The following is a 21,631-nucleotide window of genomic DNA, read 5'->3' on the forward strand; positions in this document are numbered from 1 at the left end:
AGAAGTCACTAATTAGTGAAGCTCTACCTTGTGAAGCCTCATTTTCATATAATAAGTTTAATTCATGTAGACAAATTGCCTACACATAAAGCATTGTATTCACTGGCAACTCAGAAGTATCATTTCCCCACAAGCCTCTGTAAAACATTACTGTTTTCCACATGAAGTTTGAGAGTAGCTTCCAAAACTTGCCAGATTTGTTTCCCAGAAAGACGGAAAGATATTGGACAATCACGGTTCTGGAGCCGAAAAATGCTAAAAAATTACTTTCCAAGTCATACTGACTTATGCCTCTGGGGCTGGAAGTGCATTGCACAATAAGGAAGCCAGGGTGGCTGGTTCCCCTCGCCCTTCTACTCCCTCCCCCAACCCTCCCTTCTTTCCTTTCAGACCAGGACACTAATTTAAACTGAGTTATTCAGAAATCTGTAGCAGAAATCTGTGTAACACTCCACATTTTAAAATTTACCAAAGTTTTGTTTATATGGACCAACAACTCCGTGTGTACATAATTCTTTTATAGTTCTTTTATATTGGATTTAAATTATTCTTTATGAACCATTCCCCACTGGAATATAAGAGCCACAAGGGTAAGCATTTGGTCTCTTGTTCTCTGCTGTTTCCCTAGAACTTTGTATGCCAGGCACTGACTAAATAATTTGTAAATAAAACAGTGCCATTACCAATAATTAACTAACACTTACATGGTACTTGCTATGGGCTAGGTAACTCTCTAAGAGCTAGAAATACATGAACACATTTAGCCTTCAAAATAACCTGATCAGGTAGGTGTTGCTGTTATCCCTGTTTTAAAGGTGAGAGAACAGAGTCCCAGCAAGGCTCAGTTGCTGGCCATGGGTTGCAGAGCTCTGTGCAGGTGGGGCTGGATTCTGTACTAGGATGATGCTTTTGGCCTGCCAGACTCACTGCTCCCTTAGTGAGACTGCTGTACCTTGAGTGGGGGCTGTGTCTCTTCCTTGCAGCCCCGTGGGCCTACAGAGCAGTGCCCAGTGTATGGCAGTGCCCAGTTGATGGCTGCATGCTGGAGGATGAAGGAATGGTCACCTCCAGCAGGGATGAGCTTGGTGGAGGTGAACTCTTAGCCCTCAATTTGGAACATTCCTAATTCCACAGAGGCAGGTGTCATCTGTGTCTGAAAGGTGGGGCAGGTGCTGGTGGTCAGGGCGGGGCTGGTATATTTATATACTGCATGATCTATTTATAAAACAACTTTACCTTTCAAAGCATCTCATATTCTAGATCTCACCCAGTTACATTGTGAGGAAGCAGTTTCATTTTCATTTTACCAGGAGGCCCACACTGGGAAGATTACACAGCCAAGACATGGCACTGGGTGCTGGGTTCCAATATTCCCACGCCCAGCAAGACTGGAGAGGACCCTGCCAGCCCAGCATGGCTGAGAACCATGCCAGTCATCTGGTCCTTTATTTTTCACTATAAATACGATTGTATGTCAGGTCGATGGTCTTTTTCCGCCTTAGATTTTGCCGGCACATGCAGAGCAGGCGTGTGTGTGAAACTTAATCCAAAAGTCAGTTACTATTTTACAGTAACGACTCTCAAGTGTGTGAGAGTGTAATGAGTGTGACAAGGTGGTCATTACACAGTTGTGAAAAACTTTGGAAATGGAAATGGTTGAATTCAAATAACCCGCTGGCTTGTTATTAATGGGTTGGTGGCTTGTTGTTTCCACAGTGCTGACTCATCAAATCTAGCCCTCATTCATTTTCCTCCATCCTGGCTGACTGGAGAGGCCACCTCCTTGGCTCTCAGTGTGCCCCTCGCGCCTGGGTCACCTGTGTTTCTTAGAGTGGAATTCCCTCCCTGGGTGTGTGGGATGGGGAATCTTGGCAGAAATGAGAGCAAGAGGGACTCAGGACTCTCAGGAGACTTGGGTTCTCTGGAAGGGACTGGCCAGGCCCCCCAGAGATGGGGGATGTTTGTGCAGAGCTGGGCCCTGGCAGCCTAATCACAGCACCATAGTCAGGATGGCTTTTCCTGCTAATACGCTCTGGTCACTGATCTCTGTGTATTCTATAATATTTTGTCTTTCTTTGTCACAGCTTGGTGTGGAAGAGAGCCTTTTGGCCTCCAAGATCAGGTAGATGCTAATGCTCCTTTCTTTAGAGATGAAAATGCCCACAGGAAAAGAGGAGGTGGCTACCTTTGGTCATGACGATTCCTGCCAGAGCTTTGTGGCGGGCGTGCATGGGCATGAGGTCCATCGTCACCTCGCGGAACTTCTGTGTGACCAGCTGGGATATGGAGTCTGCGAATTCCTGAAAGACACAAGCACAGGCCTCCACGTTGGGCTGAGCAGGTGCCGCAAAGGATGATGGGCACTGTCCTCCCCATCCTCAGCCTCATCCCCATGTGGCCACATGTGGGCCTGCTCTCCTCCCCTTCTCACAGCCTTGTCCCCCCCTGGCCACATGTGGCCTCTCTCTGGCTGTGCCCCCAAAACTCAGAATCATATTGAGTGGCTTATGAGTGGTTAACCTCAGCGTTGCTCTCAGCAGAAACCCTGAGCTCTGCCGACCTCCCCATGGAAACAGTGTCCACTTCCCTGTCCCTGCCTCTCAGAGCAGTGGCTGGAGGAGTCTTTCAGGGAGGAGGAGGGGATTTTTACAGGGATGATGGGCCACCAGTCTTCTGAGTATTCCAGAGCCAGCGTCTACACAGCCGGCAGTCTCAGGCTGCTCTCCTGGCTAAATGGTTGGCGCTATGGCTCACTCCACAACCTCTTCTCACCTTCCTGCACATGCACCAGATGCACACATTCACATGCAACACGCAATGCACCTAGGGCACACATGCACACACGAATATGCACACACATGCACACACAGAGGCACGTGTGTATGTGCACACACGTACACAGACACATACACGTGTGCCCCTGCACACCCCTTAACATAATTTGATGAGTGATAAGGCGACTCCTGGTCTCTGGAAAAGCAGCACACACGGTAGCATGTGGCAGCCAGAGTGTGGCTCTGTGGCCACCCTTTCCGCAGCTCGTCTGGGCCCAAGGCTGCAGCACTGCCTTTTCCTTGATGTGGGGCCCCAAGCTTCTCATTGGGGGCAGTATGGCTGGCATAGCTGTTGCAGGCCTTGGAGTAGGAAAACCTGGTTGGACCCTCAGTTCTGCCACTCAGGGGCCTGGGTGAGTCATTAACACCTCAGAGCCCATTTTCCTAATTTACAAGCGAATCATCTTCATTTCCACTTTATGGTGTTTTTGTAAGGATTAAATGTAATACGGCATCTTAAGTGCTCAGCGCAGTGCCCCACACTTGGTAGGAAGTGCTCAGAGATGACGGCTGTGACTGTTACTTTTATTATTTTCATCATTATCATCGTCTCCCCCAGTCACCACAGGCATTGCCCGAGCCTCTGAGCAGCCAAATCAATTCATCGTCTCATCCATGAGGCAGGAAACAGTCCCTTTTTCTGATGAACCGGGTTTCTGCGTTTCCACTAGGCATGTGCTGATGTTGATACTGTGCAGTCTTTGGGCCCGGTTTCCACATTCCCACCAGGCGTGTGCGGACGCTGATGCTGTGCAGGCGTTGCTGCTGATAAGGACAGCTCTCTGATTAACAACGATAAGAAAGATAGACAGTGTTTAAAAATCCCACTTGTAGACAATAAAACATGTTTGTGTGAAAACAGCCCTGCCTGCCAGAAGCGAAAAACCTGCCACAAAACAACCTAGCCCCTCTCCCTCTTAATTCTTCTGCAGTAAAGGGCAGAAGTGCAGGGCCCGGTGCAGTCTCCTCTGCTCACCCCGGGGTTTGAGGTCCCCGAGCCACTGTAGCCCGTAGGTGATGTCAGCTCCTTTTCCCACTGTGCCATGAATCAATACGGAAGCCCCACATAGGACAGATGGCAGATGAGCTAGGCTTCTTCTGAGGGGCGCAATGCTGGCCTGAGAGGGAGATGGGCCCCCGACCTTTCAGGGACTGCTGTGCGCCTGGAGTCTTCCTGGGTGCTCCCGGCCCAGGCTGCTCCTGGCTGTCCTGTCTTTCATGTCTGGAATCAGGTCCAGAGAGGGAAACCTGTGTCCTGGACACCCCATGTGCTGTGTCCTGGAGCTGCTGGAAAAATACCCTTAAATGGGGGTCTTTAAACAGCAGGCATTCATCCTCCCACAGCTCTGGAGGCAGAAATCTGAGACTGAGCTGTCCAGGGACTGTGCTCCCTCCTGTGGCTCTGGGGAGCCTCCTTCCTGCCTCTCCCAGTTCCAGGACTCCGGGCATCCCTGGGTGGTGGCTGCATCACTGCAGTCTCCGCCTCTGTCCCCACGTGGCCTTCTCCTCTGTGTCTGTGTCTGCTCTTCTGCCTCTTGTAGGGACAACTGTCATTGGATTGAGGGCCCACTTGGTCAATCCAGGATGAGGCCATCTCGAAGTCCTTAACTTGAGGATATCTGCAGAGAACTTTTTCTCAGTCACCGTCACAGGGTTGGATGTGTCTTTCTGGGGCCACTGTTCAACCTGTTGCACCCTCGTTTACTCTTCCAATGCATGCTGTCAAGGGAGAGCATAACTCTTAATTTTTTTTTTTTCTTTGAGACAGGGTCTCTCTCTGCTGCCCAGGCTGGAGTGCAGCGGCACCATCACAGCTCACTGCAACCTTGAACTTTTGGGCTCAAACAATCCTCCCACCTCAGCCTCCCAAAGCACTGGGATTACAGGCTCTAGTCACTGGACCAGGCTCCTGTGATAACTTGGTCTTCCTTGGTGCCCAAATCACACATAGTAGCCATGAATGACATCCACAAGGTGGTTGGCAGGCGGGAGCCTTCGTGACAGTCCTTGGTTCTCACCTAGAAGGCTGGCGCTGCCCACATCTAAAGGTCAGGCCTGGTTGTGAGGTCGTCTGGCCCCTCCTGTGCCCCCCACGAGCTTGCACGCTGAGCTCTGAGCTGGGGTTGAGAAGAAGATGCAGGGGACAGAGGCCCACAGAGCCCTGGAGCCCCGAGAGGCCTTAGCTATCACCTTGGGCCTTGAGAAATCAGCTTCTGAGCACCGTGATAGCAGGCGAAGGTGACATCGGCAGCCCCACCACAGGCTCCTGCAGGGCGTGCACCACCAGTCCCATCCTGCCGGGACGTCCTGCGTCTCCCAGGGGAAGCATCCAGGCACAGGGTTGATGGGGCAGCCCTGCCTCTGGGACCAGGTGACGGGTGGGACCTCTGCCAGGCCCGGGACTTGTAGGCGCCAGCAGGTCTGGGAGATGGGGAGGCTGGCGTTGGGCCTTGACTTGGGGTGCTCATCCTCACCGGCCCGGTAGAGGGGACGGGGCACTGAAGGGCTCCCCGCTGGGCAGAGGGTCTAGAAAGCCTTGTCTGAAGCTGATGTCTGAGATGAACCTTGAAGGAAGAGTAGGAGAGCTTCCCTTTCCCAGGTGACAGAACGCAGGCTGCTCTCCTGTCGGTCGGCCCCAAGGCACATGGGCAGGCGAGGGCAGCACTGATCAGCTTTACTGCACAGGCATCCTGGACTCCAGGCATGGGGACACTTCCCCGGCCCGGGCAGTGGCTGTGGCAGCCTGGGGGCCACATCTGCCCCACGGGGTTCACTGTTGTTTCCCGCTCTGGAATCCGATTCTGGGTGATTCACGGGTGTTAATGTTGATTTGAGGACAGAACTACATCTTTTGCTTCTAAAACAGCTGTTATGGTGCCAGCCATCTGATTCCAGCACCTGCTGTGCTCCGGAGTTATTCCAAATGATGTGTGTAGCTGTTTCTTTTTCTTTTTTTGTTTGTTTGTTTGTTTGTTTTTTTAGGATGAAGTTTCGAATGTCTAAGAAGTGATAGCTTGTCGAGCACAGGAGGACTCTCTGTGTCACTTTGTGTCTGCCTGAGGGGCTCCAGCACAGGACATCAGGATGGTCCCAGACCAATGAGTCATGACAGTGCGCGCAAAAATAGATTTCACTGTGGAAACCGAGGGAGTGCTCTGTCCCCTTAGAGATGGGAAGACACACAAACAGTGACAGCAGGGACTCATTCTGAGCAGGCGCATTACCAGCCCAGGAAAGTGCCAATATTATCCTTTTTAGCTACTGAAGCAACGTAACCAGTCACACGGCAGGGGGTGGCAGAGATGGGAATTACCCCAGCCGTCTTGACCGTGACCCTTGCACTGAACTGGTGACCAGATTGCTCTGAGGAAAAGCAGGATCTGAATTCAAGGATGGCTGCAGGCTTCACTGCCTCTGGGTGCAGGTTCGAGCAGCCATGGCTGGGGCGAAGGTGGCCGGCACCTTGAGAAGGCAGCGGCCCTCGGAGGGGGGCCCATGGTGGAGCCTGGCCGCCCGCTCTCCGCACCCTGCAGGCCTGCACCCCTGCCCTAGGCTCCTATTATGAACCAAGCAGCCTGAGCCCCAGCTGCTCCCTCGTGGGGTCATTTGAGGAACAGCTGGGGTGGAATGAATCACATTTGGTTTGGGCCTCAGCATTTCCACAGACGAAGGCCTCCTCGACTCACTGGGGAGGGCTTGCATGGCCAGCAGATGCCAGGTGGACAGTAATGCTCAGCCTTCTTCCAGAGTGACAAGAGCCCCTGGCTGGTAGAGACAGCCTTGAACTGACAGAGCTGAATGGAGACATTGCTGGCCGGATGGTTCCACCCATCCCAGCTGGAGGAGGTGGGAGGCACAGCTGCCAACCAGGAGGCCATGGCACTCACGTGTGCACATTCAGTCCCGCAGGGTGGCTCCAGGCAGCGGCCATGGTACCCTCAAGAACAGGGTACTTCCTCTCCCCAGGGCCACACATTTCCGACTCCACAGCCTGTTTCTTTCTTTCTTTCTTTTTCTTTTCTTTCTTTCTTTCTTTTTTTTTTTGAGATAGAGTCTAGTTCTGTCACCCAGTTTGGACCTCAGTGGCCCAATCTCAGCTCACTGCAACCTGCACCTCCCAAGTTGAAGCAATTCTAGTGCCTCAGCCTCCTGAGTAGCTGGGACTACAGGCACGTGCCACTGTGCCTGGCTAATTTTATTTTATTTTGTATTTTTTAGTAGAGATGGGGTTTTGCCGTGTTGGCCAGATTGGTCTAGCATGCCTGACCTCAGGTGATCCTCCCACCTTGGCCTCCCAAAAGTGCTGGGATTACAGGGGTGAGCCACCACACCCGGTCCTTTTTTCTTTTTTAAAATTTCAACTTATATTTTGGGTTCAGTGGGTACATGTGCAGGTTTGAGTGATGCTGAGGTTTGGTGTACGAGTGACCCCAGTAGTGAGCACAGTACTCGGTAGTTAGTTTCTCATCCCCTTCCCTCCCTCCCCCTAGTATTCCCCAGTGTTTGCTCTTCCCATCTTGATGCCTGTGAGTACTCCATGTTTAGCTCCCACTCGTGAGAACATGCGGTATTTGACTTTCTGTTTCTGTTAATTTGCTTAGGATGACGGCCTCCAGCTGCATCCATGTAGCTGCAAAGAACATGATTTCATTTTTTTTTTAATGGCATAGCCTGTTTCTCAATCCATTATGTCCTGCCCTGCCTCAGTCTCCAAAACTCCTTCCTAGGCTCGAAAGGTTTCCTGTTCCCCTGTGTGGAGGTCCTCTCCCTCATCTGTAATCCACTGCCTTTAGAACTCCAGCAACATTCATGTAGGGGCCGATTCACGTTTTTTCCTGCACAATTACCTAACAGTTCATGTTTTATGATGTGACTCCCATGCAGTGCTGCATCTGTGGCTGGGAGCGTGGCTTGGATGCGTTTTGCATTTTCATGGTCCTGCCATAGCACCGTGAGTGATCACGGCTGTCATCAACAGTGGTGTACCTCTCGGATGAATGAATGACTGCGTGTATGGGTAAGTGCAACTCTCAGGGATGAACAGTCTAACAAGTAAAAATTTCAGAAAAAAGTTGGTTATTATTTTTTCAACCAGTTATTATCAGCATTTTTTCCTCAACCTTATCACACTGTCTTCATCTGCTGGGGCTGCCGTAAAAGAATACCATAGACTGGGCAGCTTAAGCAACGGAAATTAACGTTCTTACAGTTCTGAAGCTGGAATTTCAATATCAAGGTGTTGGCCAGGTCAGTTTCCTTCTGAGGCTTTTTCTCTTGGCCTGTGGGTGTCGTCATCTTGTCATGTGCTACCTGACCTCTCCTTTGTGTATGCATGAAGATTGAGCAGGACCAGACTCCGTGGCATTATTTGTTTGTTTGTTTGTGTGTATTTGAGACACGGTCTCACTCTGTTGCTCAGGCTGGAGCACAGTGATGTGATCATAGCTCACTGCAGCCTCAACTTCCTGGGCCCAAGTAATCCTCTTAGCTCAGCCTCCCAAGTAGTTGGGACCACAGGCACAGGGCGCCATACGTGGCTAATTTTTCAATATTTTATAGAGGTAGGGTCTCACTATGTTGCTCAGGCTGGTCTCAAACTCCTGGGCTCAAGCAATCCTCCTGCCTTGGCCTCCCAAAGTTCTGGGATTACAGGTATGAGCCACCGTCCCCGGCCCATGGCGTCATCTTTAATAAGGACACTAATCCACTGGATCAGCTGCCTCAACTCCATTACCTCATTTCGCCCGAAGTACTTCCTTAGGGTTTTGGACTTGCTTGGGCCCTGCCACCCTTTCCCTGTTGCCCCTTTCTCTCTCTTGGAAAGGGACGTCTACTCCATGCCTGGCTTACTATTGTATTTTGGGAACATGGAACCTGTTTGGGTTCCGTGGTTCACGGCTGGAGAGGAGAGCTCAGCTTCAGGGTGGGCGAATCGCACCATGAGTCCCACCCATTCCTGATTCAGGTGATGTTTTGTTGAAGCTCTGGACTTCACAGCTTAGTGCTGACGCTGGAATGAGTTAAGACTTCTGGGGCTGTTGGGATGGGATGAGTGCATTTGCCGTGCAAGAAGGACATGAATTTGGGGGAGGTCAGGGACAGGATGTTCTCAGCTGAATGTCTGTGGCAGCGTCACCTCTTTGGCTCAGAGTGAGTGAGTTCACTCTCTGGTGTCACCTCTTACAAGGACACTAATCCCATCAGATAAGGGCCCCACTCACGGCCTCACTTAACCTGAACTACTTCCTTAGAGGACCCATCTCCAAATACAGCCACACTGGGAATTAGGGCTCCAACATATGAATTTTGGGGGACACGAACATTAGTTCCATCGAACAAAACATGATGTCACCTGAGCGGCTCCCTTTCTGAACCCGTGCCATGCATTAGCCTGGTGGGTACACCTTAGGGGCAGGCACCACTTGCTCTCTGCCCCTCATAGGCTTTATCCAGAAACATGTGGACATGCAGGTGTGGACCGTCCCTCTCCTTCCTCGACACATGACAACATCTCCTTGCTTCCAGCATCGAGGAGGGCTGTGTGACCAGGGCTGCCTGTTGAATGCTGGAGGAAATTGTGTTTGCCATTTTTAGGTGTGGATCCTGAAATTCCTAAGTGATGCTCTGTGTTCACCTCTGAGGCTCTTTTCCTCCTCTTTATCAATCCCTTGTTTCCCTCTTCCCTCCCTACAAGCTGGATTCACAGAACCCCAGGATGGAGCCACGAGAGGGTTGGGGCCAGGGTGAAGGAGTTAGCTACAAGCCAAGCACTGCACAGCTTATTTATAGTGCGCCACTGGCTTTGGGGCTGTGGGTTACGGCAACAACATTATTAACTCTGAGTCACACAGGAGAGAAATCCATGAGAAAAAGACAAAGAAAACGTGGCAATCGAATTGAAGACTTATGCAAATAGTGCATAAAGTCTTACAACTTATAAATAGCAAAAGTCTCTGCACCATAACTCATGATTGATTTGACATGTGTGGTGGATCCATGATGAGCTGGTCTATTGCCAATGTCACATGTTCAGTAGGTCCAGATGATGACCATCTCCATTTAGGTGCTCTTCAGGCCTGGAGGCAGGTCTTGAGCATGTGCTGGGGAATCCCCAGGCCTCAGGGATTAGCTCCTCCTCACTGTTCTGCTGGCCAGTAGAAAATATTTTTGTTATGAAAGTAGCCATTATTAGTGTCTCACCTATGGAATGCTAGATTTCTGTGTATTGGTGGTTTGTGGATTCAGATATGCAATAGGAGGCGCAGGCAAAGCACCATGCACTCATATGCTTTGTGCTGGTCGATCTTGGTCCAGTGGAAAGATGTGGATTGGATAGCTCCAGCACTTGTTTCCGAGAATTGGTCCAGCTCTCATGCAAGTCCAGCCTTGGTGAAAGATAATTTGCATGATTTCTCAGCATGGTGCCACCAGGGCTCAGGAGTAGCACTGAGGGGTGCACAGAGACTGTTGCCCCAGAATGCCCCCGCATCCTGCCCCTCAGGGACTGCAGGGTCACATGGGGAGGACATGGCACTAGGTTCCTGGGTGACTGCTCTTGCTACACTCCTAAGCCCAGGAAACTTCCATGAGAACTTTTTTTTTTCCTTTTAAAAAGCCAACCTCATCTCCTCCTCTATAATCCTTTTCTCTTTATTCTTTAAGTTTTAAATTGAGGGGTGCTTGACACTTATATGCAGCATATTTTTCAACTAACATTTTATAAAGGTAAATGTAAAAAGAGAAAAGCAAAAATTTAAAAAACTTTCCTTACTTTGGGTGGTTAACTAATTAAAATGTAGAAAGATTTGTAGTGAGCTGGTTAAATTTTCTCTCTTTGATATTTAACCAGCATGATTCCCCATGACGGCTTCAGCAAGTCTCACCTCCTGGCTGGGGTCCCCATAGGTTGGCATAGCTCAGCTCCAGTGATAACCTCACTGTCTGAGTAATTAATCTCTTTCTCCGGGAAGTAGGCTTAGAATGGGTTGTGTTGGGGTCCCATTTACTCACTGCAGATCTTCTTCCCCTCCCTGTCCTTTTGGGACCACCTTGGTGTTTACATGGTGCTCAGAGACCTGAAATATTTCTGTGCTTGTCCACACAAACCCATCTTACTGATAACCAACATGACTTTCAACACAGATCTTGCTTTTTTGCACTGCATCCTTCCATTTCCCCAACGAAGCCCTTTCCGGGTCTCTCCACAGAACTGTGTCTACTGCGCCCCAGGTATTTTAAGTGATTGGTTTTTAATTAAATCACATACATGATTGCAGCTCTATGTAGTTTTCCATAGTTGAATTACTGTATGTAAATGACATTGTCATTGATGACATAGGGTGTTAGAAGCTAGATAGCAGCTCAGAATTCATATAGGGAAACATACTTCTTTAACACTAGGGATTTTTAATGTTTTAATCACTTGGGATATAATATATACAGTCAACTTTGGTTACTGCAAACCCAACTAATCAGACTTTGCCATAATGTGATTTTCTTCCCCACCTGGCACTTGGTTTACAGGAGAAGCAGCTAAAGTGCTCAAAAATAAGCTTGTGCCCGATTAGTTTTATGCATGCAAATTACAGAATATGCTCATGGGCCTGCAAGGGGTTCATTTCATCTGGATAAATGCATTCAGATTTAGAGTTTTGAGCATGTGGGCCAAGTTACACTGCATGGTCCCTTTCTAAAATAAGGGAAGAGGGTGCCCATAACCCGGAGGACCGAGTTATCTCATTGTGTATTATGACCAATCCACACCTTTCTGTCGTATCTTTCAATTCAGTGCTTACGTCAGAAGCTCTACAGAGGCTCCTAGGCTGCTCAAAAACCATGTACTTCCTAATTGTGTCCACTTGAAATTGCATCATAGAAGGTAGACAAACCTGTGTTTCTCTATGGAGGTCAAATGCCAGCTCCTTTTTAAAGGCTTCCCAGCATGGGAACCCTTGGTGTCCTACAGCACTTTGAAGCTGTGTCTTTCCTGGCATAATTCGTATGCGTATCTTTCTTTCTTCTGTACATGTCACACCTGTGCAATATACCACAGACCCTGTGGATAGGTGGTTATTGTTTCTACTGACTTTCTATTGGTTAATAGGAGTTCTAGCTAAGGTCATTGACATCGTGCTACTTGCCAGACACTTTCTAAATGCTTTAGGTGCATTTTTTCAATTAATACTCATAAACCACTTTATGGTTAAGGGGCTGCAATGATCTCTATCTTTGTTAACAATCCTGTGAATTAATGGTAGTGTGCACAGCTTAGGATACATGTCCTACAGTGAGCCACCTGTAGGTGCACAGCTTAGGATACTCCACAGTGAGCCACCTGTAGGTGCACAGCTTAGGATACATGTCCTACAGTGAGCCACCTGTAGGTGCACAGCTTAGGATACTCCACAGTGAGCCACCTGTAGGATACGTGTCCTATAGGTGGCTCATTGGTGGAGTGTTGTCCATCATGAGAATAACTAGTGTAGACAGCCTATGGCACATGCCCTCCATGTGGTTCATCAGGGGAGTGTTGGATCACGAGAATGACTTCTGTAGACAGCCTATGGCCTGTGTCCTTCATGTGGCTCACTGGACCTGTACAGATACTTGCAGGAGGAAGAGGCCACTTCTGGGTAGGCACTGGGAGTGGGGCAGTCAGGGAAGGCTCCTGGAAGAGAGTTTCTTTCTGGTCTTTGAAGGAATCACATAATCTAAATTGTCAGGGATTAAATGACCATAAAAAAGTTGGAGAAGCCATAGCCTAAAGCAGTTCAGAGGTGGAAACATTTGTTTCTGTGATAAGAACAAAGAGTAGATCAGCCTGGCCTGAGTAAGAATTTGTGCAACGTAGTTATGAGAAATTAAACTGAAAGGGCCACTCACTACAGGAGAGTGTAGGGTCTTGATTCCAGGCCAAGGAGTTCATCTGTTAATTCATCAAATATTTATGAATTGTGCTTCTCAGGGTCAAGCACAATTATACCTGCCAGGGATACATCAGCACAAGAAACAGGCAGAGATTGTTCCCGCATGAAGTTCAGACGTCACCCAGGCACATGGATGTCCTTTGAGCGACCCTGATCAGCAGGGTGACAGGGCTGGGTCTGCAGCTGTGTGAGGAGCCACATGTCCTGGTGAGGACAGTGATCCAGGGCCTGGCACCGAGGGCACATCTCAGCCATGGTAGGGTCAGCAGTTTGTTGTTTTGCTTTGTTTCAAGCACCCTAGATGTAAGCTGGATTATGAGGATGCTCTCAGGGCTAGGAAGGTCAAACTGTTGCACTATAGCTGTTGTTACCAATGGCTGCCTCCACCTACAGCATGGGCAGCACCCTGCATGGCTCTCGAGTGAGATCCCTGCTGGGAACTGTTAACACATTATTTAATCCACCCAACAACTGTGTGAAGAACTGTCCCATTTTATAACAGCAGCAAAAGAGGTTTAGGGAGATTTGGTAGGTCGGCCAAAGGTCTAAAGCAAGCAAGTAGTTGAGGCAGAAATGGGGTTGTTTCAGGTCTGAATCTGAGCTGCAGCAGCCTATCTTCATGGACACTATCTGATGCTCTTTTGAGGTGGATTCCCAGAAGGTCTCAGAAAACAAATCCAACCATACACTGTAAATCCTCAAGATAAAGAACTCAGCACATCTGTAGTGTCCAACTCCAGTCCTTAAGTGGGAGGGGAAGGTGGGCCTTAGAGACCCTCATGGTCTGGTCCACCTTCAGTCCTTGAGGGGAGGCACAGTGACAGTTCCAGCGGCAACTCCCCTACAATGTCATGAAGGCATAGGCTGCGGTCCAGATGCCCCAGCTCCTGCAGAAGACAGGTGAGCAGCTGGGGAGGGGCCGAGAGAGGCTGGACTGGGGGCAGGTGAGATGGTGCTTTGCAATATAGAAAGCCCTGCACAGAGAGACTCTAAAACCTGTTCAAAAAAGCCTGCAACAGAAGAGTCATCTGCAGCATAAACTGCTTTTTACAGAGGAAAAAGAGAGACATCCGGCTGTACCTGTTATTGTTGGTGATTTAGCCATTTAGAAAATGCCTGTTGAAGGGTCTCTTGGCAGCGGCGCAGGGTTAATATGTCTTCCATGAGTCTTCACGCCTCCCAGGAAAGAGCTCACACCGTGGGGAAATGAGCCCCTCCTGTGAACCCTTAAAAAGCAGCTTGGCTTCTCACAGGGACAATGGTGGTAGGTGGGACTGGGTGGGTGGGGGTTCTGGAGAATCATTGGTGATGTCCTGAGGCTTTGCCTGGAGCCCTCAGAGCAGAGGTCTGAGATGCCTTGAAGCTATGAATGCACAAATGGGCACTGGCTGCACACTGGACCAGCAGTGGTCAGAGGAGAGGGTGTGTGGTTTCTCGTTACATGATAGTGACAACCAGGTGCTTCCAGCTCCAGAGTTAAGTGGGGAGTCGACCCCATATTTGATGAGCTGTGCATTCCTGTGCTTAACAGAAAAGCAAAGCAAAAGCCTGCTCCGTTAGCTTCCACTTTTTGTTGCCCACATTTTGCCTACTGGCTCCGATTACCATGGCAAATTACCAGCATCATTCACATTGGAAAATGAACTTTAAATGGGAACATTGCAAAACTCAAACTTTATTCATTTCCAACACTAATATTTTGAATGGCATGAATAAATAAAATGTGCTCAAATTTGCAGCAGTAGTCCTCAGGGTAAAATTGACATTCAGCCAAAGTGGCGGGATACTAAAATCCATAGATTATAAAGGAGAAAGCCTTTAGTAAATATTTTCCTGTTGAAATCCTGTCTTCGGGTTTATTCCACTGAAAAATCAGAAAGGTTAGATTTGCATGTATGTGGGGCAACACGGAATCCAGGACCAATGCCCCGAGTCCCCAGGCTCCTTTCCCCTTTGAACTTTGCTTGGCAGTGGGTGGTGTGGCAGTGGGGGCGGGTGGTGCCTCACTGGAGAGAAGGTGCTTGGGAGTGCAGATGGCAGAGGGAGGCAGGGCCAGAGTCCACGTGGAGGTGGGACACACCTCGGAGCCCCCTTTCAAACAACCCATCCTGTCTAGACCCGGGAAGTAGGAGAAACACTGCTAGGAAAGTCCAGCCAGACACAAACCAAAGCCTCCAAGATAATCAGAGAAAATGGAAGATGATCTTCCCTGACTTCCATCTTCATATCCCTTTGTGTTTCTGTGGAAGAGGCAGTCTCTATGTCATGTAATGAGCCCTGTTTTCTGACAATTACAATAAAGCATCATTCATTTCAAAATCAGGGACTGGTAAAAACCGATGTCCAACCAAACAGTTCAAATTATCTGACTATTCAATTATTCTAAATCTCAAATTACCTAAAGGCAGATGGCAAATTTGAATGAAGGCATGAAAAGGAAAATCCCTTATTGTAGCCATTGTGTGGTGGGAAAAGCTCTAAACTTGGAATCAGAAGAACTGGAGTTGAATTCTGCCACCAACTTCCCCAGCTGCACCACCACCATGGGGCAACTGGGGTCTCTGAGCCATGGGTTCCTCCTCTGCAAGAGGCATCATAATAATCACCGCTCAAGGCCGAGGCTCTGCATCTTGGCACCGAGATGTACGCCTGCAGTATCCTGCACTCGTCTTTTCAGATGAACAGTGCTGGTGTCATAGGGGTGTTATGAGGTTGGATGACAGTGGATGGAGGTGCTTAGCCTGGTGCCCAGCACTGTTAAGCTCAGTGTCCAGCACTCAAATACCAGCTGCTGTTGTTATTGCCATTAGCATCCAACTGTGTGCAAACATAATTGTTTTTTTTAGAAAAACTACAGAAATAACTCACCCCCATGTGCCTCATCCTTGAAATTAAAGTGTTCTCAGTAGTAACCTGTTTAAAGGGTACCTTTGATACAATTAAGTATGCAGGCACATGCAGTTTTGAGGGGGCATATGTTGGGGTGACCTTTCCTGTGACTCTCTTGAAGTCAGTCTCTGTCTGTCTTGGCTAACTGACTTTGCTGTTGCTGGTGAGGCCTGTCCCCTGCAACGGTGCTCACAGGATGGTCCCTTTAAAAGAACCTGAATAATGAGGTGAATCATAAGGAAATCAAAGCTACATAGTTAGCCTTTTAGAGTTTTATTTTTAATTCACAAATAATAATTGTATATATGTATGGGGTGCAATGTGATGTCTTGATACATATACACATTGTGGGATGATCGTATCAGGCTGACATATCCACCACCTCAAAGACTTACTGTAGTGAGAGCATTTACAGTCCTTTCTTTTGGCTGTCCTGAAATACATGATACATTATCATTAACTATGGTCATCGTGCTGTGTGACAGATCCCAGAACCTGTCCCTCCTGTCTACCTGAAACCTTGCGCCCTCTGACGGACATCCTAGCCCCCGGTAACCGCCTTTCTCCTCTCCATCTCCATGAGAGTTCTACAGCCATGCACATAGATGCTGGGTAGACTTTGGACCCAAAGCCAACCTTAGGAGGAAGTTACACATATATCAGCTGTGCCATTTAGTCACTTTTAGTGAAATCATCAGTCTATTTTTGGTGAGGAAATGCTCATCAGTGAAAACGCCAGCTCACTCTTTAATTACATGTACCTTTATTTCTGTTTAAATTGGAAGCTAGCGTCTGAGGCAACAGCACATTCAAAGGTTAAGTCAGTGTGCTTTGGAGTTACGCTGTTGGCTGTGTGGCCCTCTGAGCATTGTTTTCTGATCTAAGCGTTCCTTCCTCTCTGATTTCACAGCTTGGGTGTGTTCTTTTGTGACTCTTGACACAAACATCGTCCTTGTCAGAATGGATGCCCGAGGACAAGGACTCAGTCTTACTCCTCACTGCAATCGCAACACTCACTGAGTGTGCATGGTGTGCCTCATCCCAAAGCACACTTGCCTCCGGGTCAGCTCGTGCACCGCTGTCTCTGAAGCCCTGCCCCAAAGGGAAGCTGGAAAGGAGCTGAGGGGGTCTGTCAGAGCCCTGACTACAGACAGGCTCAGCCATGCCCAGAACATCACAGACACCAGTTCTCAAGCATTTCTGCTTTTATTTCACCCCCATCCCTGTCCCCCAGGGAAAAGAATCAATCAGAATTTATTGTGCAAGGCACTGATGAAATACAGGGCGAAATAAGACAAGGTCCTCTACGTAAAGCAGCCTAGAATACGAAACAGGAAGCACAAAACATCATGTGATAAATGGCAGCTGACATTTCTCAAGGGCTGGCTGCATACCAGGTGCTCTTCTAAGTAACAGCGAGTGTCATTTCTGTTCATCTACATTGTAATCCTAAGAAGCAGGTATGATTATTATCCTGTTTTACAGATGAACAAGCCAAGGCTGAGGAAAATAAAATTCCTTGCCCAGCACACAGATAGTAAGTTGTGGGTCTGTGAGTCACACTAGTTCCATGAGGGCCCACAATGCATGCTGCCTCCGAGACGCTGAGGAGAGAGAGGAGGGGCCTTGGTTGCAGCTCCCACCCTCAGATGAGATAAGCCTGCAGGTAGGAGGCCTGCCATGGCAAATGCTCCCTCTTAGACAAATTGGGATAGGAGCTTAGGGGAGCAAATGACCCCTGACCTCCTGGAGCAGGCAGGCAGCCACCTGCATCAAGACCACGGGGTGCTTCTGTGGGTCCTAAGCCCCTTCCCCACTCCCTGAATAGGGGTTTCTAACAGAGGATGCTGAGGCACTCTGATATGTAATGTGGTTACACTGGTATAAGCCAAAAATAAAATTCTAAGGCCCCTCAACCATCCAAATGGACTCCTCCTCTCAGCCAAGGGCATTCCAGAGTTAACCTGAAAAACTGGTTCAGGCATGATGGAAGAGGGGGGTCGGACATGCCTCATGATACCTTCCTCCATTGTGGAATTCAGGAAAAGCCAACCAGCCTTAACATCAACACAGACCTGAGTCCGATGAGAAACAGTGACCATCTGTTCCCTCCAAAGCCTGCTACCCGGAGATCTGCATGGTCAAACCCTGGTCTCCACACCCCTTATCCTAACCCAGACCTTCCTTTCTACTGATCGTAACTCTTTCAACCAGTTGCCAATCAGAAAGATGTTATGATCTGGAAGCTGCTGCTTTGAGTTGTCCCGTCTTTCCAGACTGAACCAATGTCAATCCTACACACATTGAATGATGCCTCAATTCTTTCTAAAATGTATAAAACCAAGCTACGCACCAGCCACACTGGGCACATGGCATCAGGACGTCCTGAGGCTGCGTCACAGGTGCGTCCTTAACCTCAGCAAAATAAACTTTCTAAATTGGTTAAGGCTTGTCTCAGATACTTTTGGGTTCATGTTGGGGATCTGGAAGAGTAAGTGGGAGGCTTTCGGGGGGAAGCCTCTGCCCACGGCACCCTCAGGAAGCCCCAGTCTGCCAGGGCTGCTGGGTAGGACAGACCAGGGTGCTCCTGATGGGCAGACCCATCCCACTTCCCGAGGTGGAAAACCAGACCTGGGCCTCCCACTGCCCACCTCCTGCTTCCTCTCACTGGCTCAGTGTCCAGGACCCCTTCTCTCTGCCTCTCCCTTTGGTCTACGCAGGCCTCACCCCATGTATTGCTGCTGGGAGACAAGAGAGCCCACAGGATCCAGCCCCTGGGAGGACCGCCTGACCCTTACTCCACGGTGGGTGTGCCACAGCCAGCACGCAGGAGCAGGCCGGGCCCCAGCTCCATACCAGGGCGGGGCAGGTGTGCGTTTGCCTAACAAGAGCCTCCAGCCTGCAGCAGGAAGGTCCTCCCATGCATGCAAGGAGATGCATTAGAGCAGGCACAGCATATGCTGGTGGCTGGGCACAGCTTTAACTTCCAGGGTTACAGACATTGAGGCATTTCAGTCTTGGGTTGTTAGCATGTTTTAATCCAACATAATTACTTACAGTAAAGAATCCATCTAGGGAAAATGAAGAAAATACGGCTTTAAAATGAAGGATCTGCATAGAGCAAAAGCAGGGACTGAGTCCTACAAGGCTGAGTCTCTCTTGGTGCCTGAGGCTGTGCAAGGTCGGGAGCTGACCACCTTTTCCCCGTGTCTGACAAGTGGATTCTGTCCTTCGCATGTTGCTGTTTATTTTATGAATCAACCCCAGCCATTGTCCAACTCACGGGCACCTCCAGCAGAGAGTGGAGGCCTGCAGGGACAGGGACTCACAGGTGACCCACGCCTGCAGCAGAGTGGAGAAATGCCTCCCTCCTGGTCGGCGGAAGGACATCGACACTGAAGCCAGATGCTGGGGTCCGCAGGACCAGGTATCCACACCCCCACTGCACGATGAGACAATCAGCACAGAGAGGTGGGCTGGCTCTCTGACATGGGCTCAGGCAGTTGGTGGGAGGCTTGGAATCAAATCCCTATGTTTAAATTCTAGCTCCAAAATGTGAGCTCTTGACCATCATGTTAGAGGTGCCTTCCAAGGGCTTTTCACTAATTGAGGATTTCAAACAAGCCTGAGATAAGAGATCCCACATTCAGCCTTGAACAACTGAGGGTTGAGGGTTGTGTGCGCTGACATCTGTTGGTCTACCTGTTGATTATGTAAAGTAGTTGTCCACAGTTTCCTAAATCGTTAAATATCCACAATTCTGTTTACGCTCATTAACGGTAGTTACTGTTTTAGCAATCAACTTCAAATTTGAAAACCATTAAAACACAGAAAATAAACTAAAAACCACATTGGGAAGATGCATATTTCTGTTTTTGTGAAACTGGTGCTTTCTGGTCTACTCAGGAAGATATTTTGAGCCCGGGTTTAATTAGGATCTTTAAATTCTCATTTGTGTGCTGACACGAGGGTGCTAACAGATGAGGTCCTCCGTTTGGGGCTGATTCATGGTTATTTGCATTCATCTGGATTTAAAAAGATAAAAACCAGAAGAATCATTTCAGGCCATCTAGAGAAAAAGATTCCCTTAGAAAAAGTAGTTGTTCCATAATGAAAGTAATATTTACTTCCTAGCTTCTGTTAAATTCAAGAAAAGCCTTTAAGTGAGCATCTAAGGAATGCCAACCCCTCTTCTGCAAAATCACCAGGGAGGCTGATGTCACACGGGCTTCCAATGACGCAGAGGTGGGGCCTTCAGACCCCTTTGTCCCATGACTTTGCCCCTTTGCCCCTGAGTCTTTCTGTGTCCTGAAAGCAAGCTCTGGAGAAATCAGTGGATGAAAATTGCCAAGTGGTTCCCAATGCGCCTGGGTCCCTGAGGCAGGCTGGGTGCCGCTGCTGAGCATCCTGTGGGCTCCCAGAGGAATGGGGTCGGAGCTCCCTCACAGCTCAGTGTGTGCAGAAAACGCAGTCCTCTGGTCCGTGTTCCCTCCTCACAGCAAAACCACCAGCATCTTTGTGACGCTGTGTTCCCTGCACAATCCTGCAATATTTTTATTTTGTTTATTTACATACCCGACGCCCCTGGTGGAGTGAAAGCAACTGCATGGAGTGAGGGCCCCACGAGGTCCCAGAGCACCATGAAAATCTTGCAAAAAGTAAGCGTCTCAGAGGAAGCCACAAATGGCCCACCTCGGCCGGGTAAAGTTTTAAATTTGGACAAACATGCAACCAGATGGCTCCCGTGGTGTCCTGGAGGAAGCTGAGCTCAGCCCTGCGGAGTGCATGGTGTGTAGGTTCCATTAGATTTTCGTCTGGTGTCTGGAGGGCCTAGAGGAAGCCAGGAGAGGAGAAGGAGCCTGTGTTTCCCTAGAGAGGTCCCCGAGGCCTGGCTGGGCAGAGACTTCATGCCTGGCACTGCGGCAGGTCAGGGGCTGTGTGGTGGCAGAAGGCATGTCGTGGCCATGTCAGTGGAGCTGCCCCCTCTGAGTTATCAATCCCAGTTGGGGTGTTTGTGTCTGCCACCAACTTTCCTAAGACTCTGACCTCGCCAATCGCTCAGAAAGCAGCGTTCACCACTGTCAGTGTGCCTGCAATAAGTTGACTTGACCTTGTCTGCACTGGGCATTTCCAGATGGCCTGGGAGTGGGCAGGGGAGGGAGGGCACCTCACTCTGTGACCCAGGCTGGTCTCGAACTCCTGGCCTCAAGCGATCCTCCCGCCTCAGCCTCCCACAGTGCTGAGATTACAGGTGTGAGCCACCGCACCTGGCTAGAATCTTGTTTTTCACTCCCCAGGAGCATTGAAACAGAGTAGTCACAAAATAAACGTTTAGAAAAAAATTTAAAAGTTGCAGATATTACTGTCACAGGATTAGTAATTGTCACTGTACTGAGAAGACTTTTTATCCCCCTCACTTAGACAAAAGGCTTGTGACCTGAGGCCCTTCTCTATTAAGTGATTTTCTTTCAAATCACAGCACGCATAGACACTCAGTATGTCTTTTCTGATAAAATTTAAGTATGTGTTTTCTTCATACCCTGTTGCACCAGGAATCAAAAATGTCTGTATCAAGTTCTGTCGCCGTGAAATCTTGCTGGATCTTGTCACTGCTCCACGGGACAAAATGTGATGAACGGAGGTGGTTCAGGTGCTGCGCTTCTGAGAGGAGTGACGGGTTTCCTGGCTGAGGCTGCGAGGCCACTGCCCACTATGTGCCCACTTGCCTGGATGTCCCGGCCCGAGGACACCCAAGCGGGGAACAGAGGTTGAGGGGCGCGTGGCTGCTTGGAGCCTGTTCTCCAGAGAAAGCTCCTTGTTCGAAGAAGGTTTCTGACACCAGAACTCATTCTGGTTTCTTGTCAGTAACTGGAGGGGAAAATCCAAAGCCTTTGTTGCTAAGATACACAACATCCTTCCATGGAGAGAGGGAAGGAGAGAGAGAGGGAGAGGGAGGGAAGGAGAGAGAGGGGAGGGGAGAGA

General features: G+C 49.2%; 1 protein-coding gene across 1 annotated transcript in view; it reads right to left on the reverse strand.

Moving 5' to 3' along the window:
* ADARB2 (adenosine deaminase RNA specific B2 (inactive)) overlaps positions 1 to 21,631 on the reverse strand; it is a 520,351-nt gene that overhangs the window by 74,013 nt on the left and 424,707 nt on the right. Inside the window, exon 4 of the mRNA XM_008002108.3 lies at positions 2,186 to 2,300. Coding sequence (XP_008000299.1) covers positions 2,186 to 2,300 — 115 coding nt within the window. The remainder of the gene's footprint in view (positions 1 to 2,185; positions 2,301 to 21,631) is intronic.

Source organism: Chlorocebus sabaeus, chromosome 9 (genome assembly GCF_047675955.1).
Source record: "Chlorocebus sabaeus isolate Y175 chromosome 9, mChlSab1.0.hap1, whole genome shotgun sequence".
In the NCBI taxonomy this organism is placed as follows: Eukaryota; Metazoa; Chordata; class Mammalia; order Primates; family Cercopithecidae; genus Chlorocebus; species Chlorocebus sabaeus.